General features: G+C 32.8%; 1 protein-coding gene across 2 annotated transcripts in view; it reads left to right on the plus strand.

Annotated features, from left to right (window-relative positions):
- Positions 1-10,783, plus strand: part of LOC114049605 (serine/threonine-protein kinase MRCK alpha) — a 410,500-nt gene that overhangs the window by 352,641 nt on the left and 47,076 nt on the right. For both annotated transcript variants that reach the window (XM_027870865.1, XM_027870866.1), the window contains 4 exons: positions 1,213-1,293; positions 4,186-4,291; positions 6,226-6,362; positions 7,293-7,432. In XM_027870865.1, coding sequence (XP_027726666.1) covers positions 1,213-1,293; positions 4,186-4,291; positions 6,226-6,362; positions 7,293-7,432 — 464 coding nt within the window. The remainder of the gene's footprint in view (positions 1-1,212; positions 1,294-4,185; positions 4,292-6,225; positions 6,363-7,292; positions 7,433-10,783) is intronic.

Here is a 10,783-nt window from a genome sequence, read left to right on the forward strand (position 1 = left end):
GTCAGCTTGAGGAGATCCACAATTCCATTTTTCAGCCTACAAACATACCAACTTTTTCATCTGCTGGAGTGTACAATAACAAAGGCAAAAAAATGTGATCTGTTTTTTCTTAAGAATTCAATATTCTCTCTAACTAGCCTGGACCTCTTATAATCATTACCTATTTCCTTCTGTCAGCTTCCTTCTCACCTTGCTATCCAAGCCAGAGGCCCTTCCTCATATCTCTTGACTTCTATATCCACCACTTAATAAGCAGCCTCTGTTTCAAACACCCTGTCCACCCACGTAGCAGACAAGAAAATCATTAGCTCCTTCTGTTCAAGGACATTACCCACCCCACTACTAATAAAAAGGTCTTGCATTTTGTATAACTAAATAATGAAGAAATGTGCGTGATAACTTATATAATTTTAAAGCCCTGATCATATATTGATTTAACTCCTCTGCTTGTGACAGACTTTCCCATCAATATATTAATTCCTTTATCAAATGTCAACTAATTCTTTTATCATTCCAGTAAGTTTTTAGGTTACATTTATCTTTATACCCATTGCCAAGCCTGTGAAGTCATTATTCATGTGTGAGTCAAGTAGTTATTTGCCTCAACTTAGAACAAGAAAGTTTAACTTTTTTTGAGTCCTGGACCCCTTTGGTCTGGTGAAGGCTGTGGGTCCCTTCTCATAATCATATTTTTAAATTTTTTAAATGCATAGGATTACAATGGAATTATATTGAAATAGTTAACAAAATAATGCAAGGTTAAGAATTCTTGATTTAGAGGTTGATTATTGAAATGTCAGTTATTGCTGTAGCTGTCTATCTCTTAAAGAGCCTTTTTTTAAAGCATTAAGGCTTAAAATATCAAGTGCAAACCAAAACTAAAAATTACTATCTTCCACTTCATGTAGACTACATTCAATGTCTTTTCAGTTTTATTTTTATGTCTTTTCTTTTGCAAGTAATTTTTTTATATTTCCAGATTTAAGCAAGTTTTGCTAAATGAACAAATTTATTTATGAATTTTGGAGGTACATGCATAAACCTAAATGTGTAAATATATTTTATTAATTGGAGTTTTACTCAGTTTTCGTTATACTCATTAGTATAAAGTTTGCCTTGCCTGAGGTTTTTTAGCTTTGTTTACTTTGGTTTAATCTAGTGATGTTTGAAATATCTCAAGACCTTTATATTCCTTTTTTCTCTTGGATTCAGGTTACAGACCACCCTCCACGTTCAGTTCACACACCAACAATGAGATCAGCATATATTGGATCTGGCATCTCCATACCTAAGGTAGTATTCATAAACTTCCTGTTTTCTTAAAAAATGGAAAGAGATTTCTTTTAACTTGTACAGTTACTGTGATCTTTCCTGCTGGTCTTCCTACAGTTCTGCACAGTAAAGCTCCTAGCAAACCTATTCAGACTGTCCTTTTGAAACAATACAATTTCATATACATAAGTTATAGGAAAGAATGGATTAAGAGTTGCTTGTTTTCTGTTTTTTTGAAGTTGTTTTAAAGTGTCTTAGACTTCTACATATTGTTGTAGAGAATAATGCTAGTTTAAGTTTACCTCTCTTGACCCTATGGTAATATACACTGCTGGCAGTAAAAAGATATACATTTCACTGAAAATTTGTGGTGGATTATTCTTTTTTCATTCTATTCAATATAGCTGTGTTTTGTTTAATATAAGAGAGAGAGAAGGACGTGGTCATTTCAAATACCCATAAAGAAATTCTGTAGTATTTTCAAAGGAAGTAGATTAAAAATCAAAATCCCATAAAGTATATATTTGTCAGCAATGAAATCATAATTACCCATGGCAAAATTTTAAAGTTCCAGAAGAGGAAACAAGGAGTAATTTCTTACTCTTAAATGTTCTATTGATCTAATCTTACCTATTTACTCTTACTCATAGAGAATCTAAAGCCCACGAGTACCTGAAATGGAAGAAAGATTCTTCTTTCTGACCTTGATTTTGGAAGTTTTAGCCTCTTCTCAGAAGTACTAAAATGCTGTATCATTTTCAAACATAAATTATCCTAGCTTTAATAACCTCTGATATCATATTGTTTATTGAAGCTACTGAGCAGTGGACATGTTGGCCTGTTTTAATTTTTTGATTCCCGTTCACCATTTGGCAGAAACATTAAAGATCAGTGTTATGACCAAAAGGAAGGAAATAAGGAACTTGAATAATTATCTGTATGTATTTTTCTATAGCACCCACTCCCAGTGTATAAAAATTAGGCTGTGTTATAGAATAATTGATACAATCAAAATCTTTCATTGTGTTATATAATTTTCTTATGGGTTCAGTAAAATGGAAGAGTGTATCTTTTCCAGAAGCGCTAATAACTTTAAATACATTATGCACCTTCATTTTAAGAGTACTCTGCCAAAATAGTCTGAATTTTCCCCACAACCATAGAATTCTGAATTAGAGCTCTATTTGCTTAAGTAGACCTAAAAATAATGAGTATGTAAAGTGATTTCTTGGGCACTGCACACAATTGTTTTGTAGTTCAAACTTATTTATTCCTATTCCTCTACTACTTTTGTTTCAAGGACGCATCACCTTCTCATTAACAGAAGTGAAAAAAAATGAAATATTTTTCTTTGGACAGATTAATTGATGGTTTTAAAGTTTTAGTCAGTTTCTGATAAATATATAAATTCACTTTAAACATTGCATGTAGAAAATATTTAGATAGTTGAAAGAAGTTAATTTGGTTTTCAGCAAGTTTCTTAACTTAAGATGTAAACAATTGTAATGTGCTTGATATGAAGGATAAAAATGAAAGATATTTGTGATGTTAACCGGACAAAAATATCTAAAGTTCTGTTATTCATATGATTATCATTTTCACTTTTGCCTATAAGCATGACATAACCATGTCTTATGTAGCCTGATATCCTTTCCACTAATTCTCTTGAATAACAAGTTATAAATTCATCTCAAACTTTGGCCCAGATACGGATTTGAATGCAGTGTGTTGTTGTGGAAAGGGCACCAAGCTGAAAGTCAGAAAAAAGAAAAGTTGTAGTCCCTGCCTTGTCACTTCCTCACTGAGCTCACTCCTCCTCCCTCTTGCAGCTTTCTTGTTTCTAAAATGAGCAGCTTGGGGGCAACTAGGTGGTGCAGTGCATAGAGCTCCAGCCTTGGAGTCAGGAGGACCTGAGTTCAAATCTGGCCTCAGACACTTGACACTTAACTAGCTATGTGACCCTGGGCAAGTCACTTAACCCCAATTGCCTCACTAAAAAAAGCAAAAACAAAAAATAAAATAAAATAAAATAAAAAAATGAGCAGCTTGGACAAGGCAGTTTGAAGGATGCTTTTAGTTCCATCTCCTGCAGTTTTCAGTATAAAGAGAGATATCTAGAGTGAATGGGACACAAGGCTAGTGCCTGTCATGGAGGCAGCTGGTGGCACAGTATGCGGAGCACCAGGCCTAGAGTCAGGAAGACCTGGACACTTGCTAAAACTGTGACCCTAGGCAAGTCACTTAACTGTTGTTTGCCTTAGTTTCCTCATCTGTAAAATGGGGCTAATAATACTACCACAGAGTTGTTGTGAGGATCTAACGAGAATTATCTGTTTAAAAAAAAAATGCGTAACACAGTGCCTAGCACATAATCGATTCTATATAAATATTTATCCCTTTCCCCTACCCCTTTTTCCCACTGCCTTTCTAAAACTATCATCTGCCCCAAGATTGAAGTTTCTCTGGAAAGAAGAGGAAAGCTACACCTTCCTTACTTTTGTACTGCTTTTATTGAGGAAGAGAATAGAATTTACTTACAACCTTAATTTTGAAACTTTCAGTATTCTTTTTTAAATTTCCAAGATCATATTAAAGAAGAATCCACAACTTTTGTGGGATACTATGAGTAATATATGACCCAGTATCTAGGGTATAATAGGGATAGGGACTAGACCTATGATTTCATTGATAAATAAGGAACTTCCAGATGAGGAAACTCCTCCCACCAATGCAGGTTGGCACTTTTTCTGCAACTTTTAGTCTTGGAGAATTGCTTAGAACACTAAGTGACTTGCCCATGTAGATGAGCATGCCAAGGATACATTTCTATATAAGGTTATAATGTAAGAAAATATGCAATTACCTTATCACAGAATAACTGTCAACATATGCTTTTATCCATTTGTTTCGTAGCCGAAGGCCCACCAGTTTGTAGTAAAATCGTTTAACACTCCTACCAAATGTAATCAGTGCACATCTCTGATGGTTGGTTTGATAAGACAGGGCTGTGCTTGTGAAGGTAAGAATGGAGAGGTAAAAAAATGGAAATTTAGATTCATATTTTTAGTTGAGAGTATTATTCACACAATTTTATTCTGCTAAAATCCTGAAGTTATGATTTTTGCTTAAAGCATTTATTTCATTTTTCTTTTGCAATTAAGACATTTTAGAAACAATGATAGCAATTTGCTGAATAAATATCCGTCTTAACCTATTTGTATTACTTAGGAAAATAGAAAGATAGTTCATGGCAACTAAGAATTCTCTAAGAGTTACGTTTCATTTCCCGTTAACACTAATGGGAAGAATTCATAGTTCAGAAGCCACATGCTTTTGTGACGAAGAAAAAATGAAAATTTTCCTTTAATCTTTTTAATGTACCCTTTGAGTGTAATTTCACCAATGTTTAAAAGGGCAATACACATTCAGATGGACTAAGTTTTTTTCACTATACCACAAAATATTTTTATAAATGATTTTATGTTAGAGATTTTTCATTGCTTATCAAGGTCCAGTGAATAACACTTTGACATTAGATAAAATTTATTTGCCTTAGGGTCAATTTTTTTTCTCTTAGGAATATCTCTGAAATTATACTAGAATTCAGTAGAAGAAAAATTATTCATTTCATAATATTATAAAGTATATTTCAGACAACACTTTATAACACCTGTCTTTCCTGAAATGTTACCTACGCATTGTAGTGATATTGACACAACATAACAGCCACAATAATTGTTACTGACATTTTAAACTGTTCCAATTCAGATAAATTATGACCTAAGCTTTTACTTATAATATTCAGTCAATTAACAAATATTTATTAAGGACCTATGTGCTCAGTCTTTCACAACTCTATACATTGTACATTACTGAAAAGACTAGAAATTATCTATTAAGCCCAGTGTGGTAGTACATGAGTTTGTAATTCTAACTACTGAGAGACTGAGGCTGGTGGCTATCTTGAGCTCATGAGTTCTGAGCTACATTGGGCAATGCTGACTGAATATCAGCACTAAATTCAGTATTGATATGGTGAGCACTCAGGAGCCAGGAGGCCACCAGGTGCACTAAGGAGGAGCATACCTGCCCAAGTTGAAAACAGAGCAGGTCAAAACTGTTCTGCCAATCAGTATTAGGATCAGGCCCATGAGTAGTCCTTGTACTTCTAGCCTGGGCAAAATGGGAAGACCCAGAATTTTTTTTTTAATTAAAAACAAAAAAGGAATGAGCAATTAAAAACCTTACCCAAGTTTGAAGTGTATTGTGTTCCCACTATCTGTGGTAAAGAGCTCAGAATACTGGATTATTTAAAAATAATGTTCATTTTTGTAGTAGTTCACAATGAGACACAAAAGAATTCTCTTTGTGTATCTTCTTTCTTTGATTCTAAATTAATTTCTAAGAGAGCTCTGCTTTAGGACTCATTTTTAGATAAAGTAAATTACATAAGATATTACAGATGACAAAACTGCATCACTGATTTTGATGTTAAATTCACTCTTGACATATACATTTCTATGATGGTGGCATTTGCATCCCTGTGAAGGAATAGTTGTTGTTGTTTTTTTTCTTTTTCCTAAATGCATCAAGCATGAATAGGTCATATAAATCTGTGGTTTACATGACAGGGGGTCATTTTAGATTTTAGCTTTTTAAAATATATGCTAGTCAGTCACTTTAATCAGATGTACAACAAATATCATTATAATACTAGGAATATTGTCACCTACTTCTAATAAATTGCATTCAATTTCTTACTAATAAACAAACATATCATTTTTAGAAAACCATTACTTAACCAATCATTAAAAATGATCAAGCTAAAAACAGGTATGAGAATGTACTTAGGACAGTGTCTTACACATACTTAGAATATAGTGGATATTTGCTGGTTAAATTAATAAGTAAATTATCACAAAGATAATATCATATTTTTTTTTGTCCTCTAAGTATGTGGATTTTCATGTCATGTTACCTGTGCGGACAAAGCTCCAGCATTTTGTCCAATTCCTCCTGAACAAACAAAAGCCCCTCTGGGAATAGACCCACAAAAAGGAGTTGGAACAGCATATGAAGGCCATGTTAGGGTAAGAGTCACTGGTATGGGGAAAGCATGTTATTATGTAATTTTATTAATCAATTACAATTAAAGTCAAATTCTACCACTTTTTATTAAAAATACTTTTCAGAGATATCAGGTGACCCAAACTGACAATTGAGTTTCTAGGTTTACCTTCCAGAGCAGACATATGAAAGGAGAAAGTAATGCTGTTGATTACCTGATACTGAATATGTCTTATTCAATATTTCAGTAACTTATCTTTTTCATGTTTTATTCTTTTCATTTGTTTCTGTTGCCAATATGAAAAAAGGCAAAACTGGGGCAGCTAGGTTAGCACAGTGGACAAAGCACTAGCCCTGGAGTCAGGAGGACCTGAGTTCAAATCCTGCCTCAGACACTTGACACTTACTAGCTATGTGACCCTGGGCAAGTCACTTAACCTCAATTGTCTCTCACCAAAAAAAAAAAAAAAAGAAGAAGCAGCAAAACTATAGCGATATATTCACCTGAGACAATCAACATGAAGAAGAGGTAGGGCAGGGCTCACCTCAGTGTTACCTGTGAGGAGAAAATATACCTCAGGCAGGGATTGGTAGATTGGCTTCTGGTAGGAGGAAGTAGACCATGAAGATATCTCAGAATTTCTACTCTGTTGATAGTTGGCCACTTGGAAAAATTGTGCTGCCATTACAGAGTATGGAGCTGGGCACAGGAGAAAAGAAGGCCAGTGATGGGGTGGGACAAAAAGGAAACTTCCTGCAGTAATCTGTGGTAGAGCTAGGCAGGAGAAGCAGCACCCTCCAGGAAGGTGCTGTTAGAGCTCTCTAAATTCCGTGTCCTAGTAACAGCTCTACATAAAGGTGATAGTGAATCTTTAGTATCTTTGTATTTTCATAAACTTGATGACTCTGTTTCTTACTTTCATTTTCTTTTTTTTTTTTAATCAAAATTAAAGGTCCCCAAACCAGCTGGAGTGAAGAAAGGTTGGCAGCGAGCATTGGCTGTGGTTTGTGACTTCAAACTCTTCCTATATGATATAGCTGAAGGAAAAGCATCCCAACCCAGTGTGGTAGTCAGTCAAGTGATTGATATGAGGTAAGTTGAGAAGGTGAAAGCGTTTTTCATCACAGTAAAATAGGAATGCAGAGTTATTACTTAATAAGATTCACTGATCACTTTTCTATTTGTTTATATTTTTAGTTATAAATTTTTGTCTAAGCTCTGCTTTGGCTACAACATAAATTTTTAATATGTTGATTCATTCTTAGCATTTTCTTTAAGACAATATGGTATTGTGGAAAATATGCATGATTTAAAGTCAGAAAATCTGGGTTCTATCCTTCCTCTGATATGTACTGCCTGTGTGACCTTGGACACTTAATCTGTCTGGGCCTCAGTCCCTTAATCTGTAGAGAAAGGAATAGATAGAACTACAAGTTACTTTCTAGCTTTATATCTATGATACTATGATCTTATGTAATTATTTATTGTTTCTATGATTTGTTCATTGACCTGTTCATTCTTCCACATGTCTGAAAACATTTCAGATGAAAGCGGTACTTTGAAATCCCTAACAGTTAATTTTTTTTTGTCTGTTGCTACCTATATTAGCAATAGAAGAAAGGGAAAGGAGGTGAAGATTTTACTTAACTGGAAGGAAAAAAAAGAAAGAATTAGATGACTGGATAAAAGGAAGAAAAGGAATTAAAAAGTGAAGTAAATTACCAATACTAGGGAAAAGGAAGAGAGGGAAGTTGAGGTGACGAGAGGGTTGCTTTAAAATAGATTAACCAAATATAATGAGGCAAAGTATTGACTTCATAGAGGATGATGAAGAAAATCCTAATAGAGAATACAATGAATATTAGATAAAAATGGAAGAAAATGTAAACACAAATCATATCTTTAAATATGAATGGATTAAACAACACAATAAAACAATAGAACAACAGATTGGATAAGAAATCAAAATCCAAAAAAAATTATAGGTAACACACCTAAAAAGCAAAGACATATACAGAATAAAAATGAGGAGCTAGAAATAATGCATTTACCATGCATCAGGTGAAATAGAAAAGGCTAGACTTGCAATCATGCTATTAAAGCAAAAACAAAAATTCAAAACATACAGATGAATAGGGAAACTACATTTTGCTGAAAAGGAACCATAAACAACAAACCAATATCAATATTAAACTTAAATGCTCCAAATTCGTAGCCTCTAAATTTGTTAAAAAAAAAAAATTTAATTGAATCCCAAGAAAACAGACAATAATACAATAATAGCAGAACACGAATGTCCTCTCGGACATAAACAGAAAAAACATAATAATCAGTTCAAGGAGCACATAGACCCAAATGAAGACTTAACAATGAAATCATAAATAATGAATGGGTCAAAGAACAAAATGTAGAAACAGTAATTATGTGAAAGAAAATTATAATGATGAAATTATATGCCTAAAGTTCTGCTATGCTGCTAAAACAGTCCTCAGGGAAATAATTATATCCCTAAAGCATACCTTAACACAGTAGAAATGATTAATGAACTTAATATGCATTAGAAAAAAAATCAAAAGTTAAACCAAATGAACAAAATCAAAATATATACAGAAGAGAAGTTATTTAAAATTAGAGGAGAAATAGACAAATTGGAAACCAAAAAAAAGAATATGAAAATAATAAAACTAACCATGGATTCTTTGAAAAAACTGCCAACCTGATTAAAGAGGACAGAAAATCAATAAAATAGTAAATAATCAACATGAAATCACGAAACAGGAAGAAATAAAAAATAATTATAACTTCCTATGCACAATTTTAGTTTATACTAACAAAAATGAAAGCATAAAAGAAATACAGAGATACTTTTAAAATATAAATTACTCAAATTAACAAAAGACCAAATAGAGATCTTACATGCTCTGTTCTCAGAAAAGGAAACAGAAATCGCTGTAAAGGAACTACCAAACAAACAAACCAAAAAAAAAAAAGCAATTCCTGTTCCCAGATAGATTGACAAGAGAATTCTATCAAACTTTTAAAGAAAAAATTAGTACTAATACTATGCAAATTATTCACAAAAATTTAAAAAGAAAATGCTATACCAGACTCCATTTATGAGACACACATAGTCTCAGTATCTAAACCAGGTTAGGATAAAGCACAGACGAACTATAGAACAATATTATTAATGAATGTGAATTCAAAAATTTTAAATAAAAACCTCTCAAACAAGCTGCAACAATTTATCCAAGGAATTACTCATTATGAACAAATTAGATTAATACCAGGCATGCAAAGCTACTTCTTCAGTAGGAAAGCAGTAAACAAAATTAATCGTATTAAAAACAAAAACATTCAAAACCACACGATTATCTCAATAGATGCCAGAAAAGCTTGTGACGTTGTTGTTAAGTCGTGTTTAACTCTTCATGACCCCGTGACAAAGCATAACTTTAATTTATGCTAAAAACACAAGATATAGACATAGAGAATTTGTAAAATACTACAAGAAGTATTTATCTAAAATGAAAAGTAAGTGTCATATGCAATGGGGATATACTATAAAGTTTCTCGGTAAAATCTTAAAAAAGTAAAGCAAGGCTTCCTACTCTTCTTGCTATTATTTGATATAGTTTTAGAAATGTTAGCAATGAGACAAGAGAAAGAAATTAAAGTCATTAAAACAGGTTAAAAGGAGATAAAACCATTTAATGATGATATGACATTTCACTGATGAAATGATTCCTAGGGAATCAGCAAAAATACTGAGACAGTAGCTTCAGCAACCAACCATGCAGGCTACAAAATGAGCACATAAAAATCAATAGCCCTTCTGTTTAATAATAACAAAATTCAAGAAATAGTAAATGAAAACCTCATTCAAAAGTTCTAAAATATTTGGGGGTCAGTCTATCAAAGCACACCAAATACTTGAATACATCCCATTACACAGTGCTCTTTAAAGGAATAAAGAACAATTTAAGGAATTTGGAGGAGTGTTCAAGTGTTCAAGTGCCCTCGACTCAGTCATGCCTATACTACCAAAGTTAATTTACAGTTTTAATGTTTTTTCAATCTAACTGCATTAGGGATACTTTACAGAACTCGATAAGGTAATAACATCCATTTGGAGAAACAAAAGATCTATAATGTCAAGGGAAATAATGAAAAAAGGTAGGTATAGAGGGGAAATAGCACTTTTAGACCTCAAACTATATTATAAAGCTATAGCCATCAAAATCACTGGATGTTGGTTAAAAAGTAGAAAAGTAGTTCATAGGAACAAACTAGACAAGGTAGAATCAAAAACAATAGAATTCAATAATCTCGTTTCCAATAATTGGAAAACATAAATTACTTAGGAAATAATATGAACAGGCAGTTTTTCTGTGAAGAAATCAAAACTATACATAGTCATGTAAAAAATGCTCTAAATCATTA

This window comes from Vombatus ursinus, unplaced genomic scaffold (genome assembly GCF_900497805.2).
Source record: "Vombatus ursinus unplaced genomic scaffold, bare-nosed wombat genome assembly UNPS02014798.1, whole genome shotgun sequence".
Taxonomy (NCBI): domain Eukaryota; kingdom Metazoa; phylum Chordata; class Mammalia; order Diprotodontia; family Vombatidae; genus Vombatus; species Vombatus ursinus.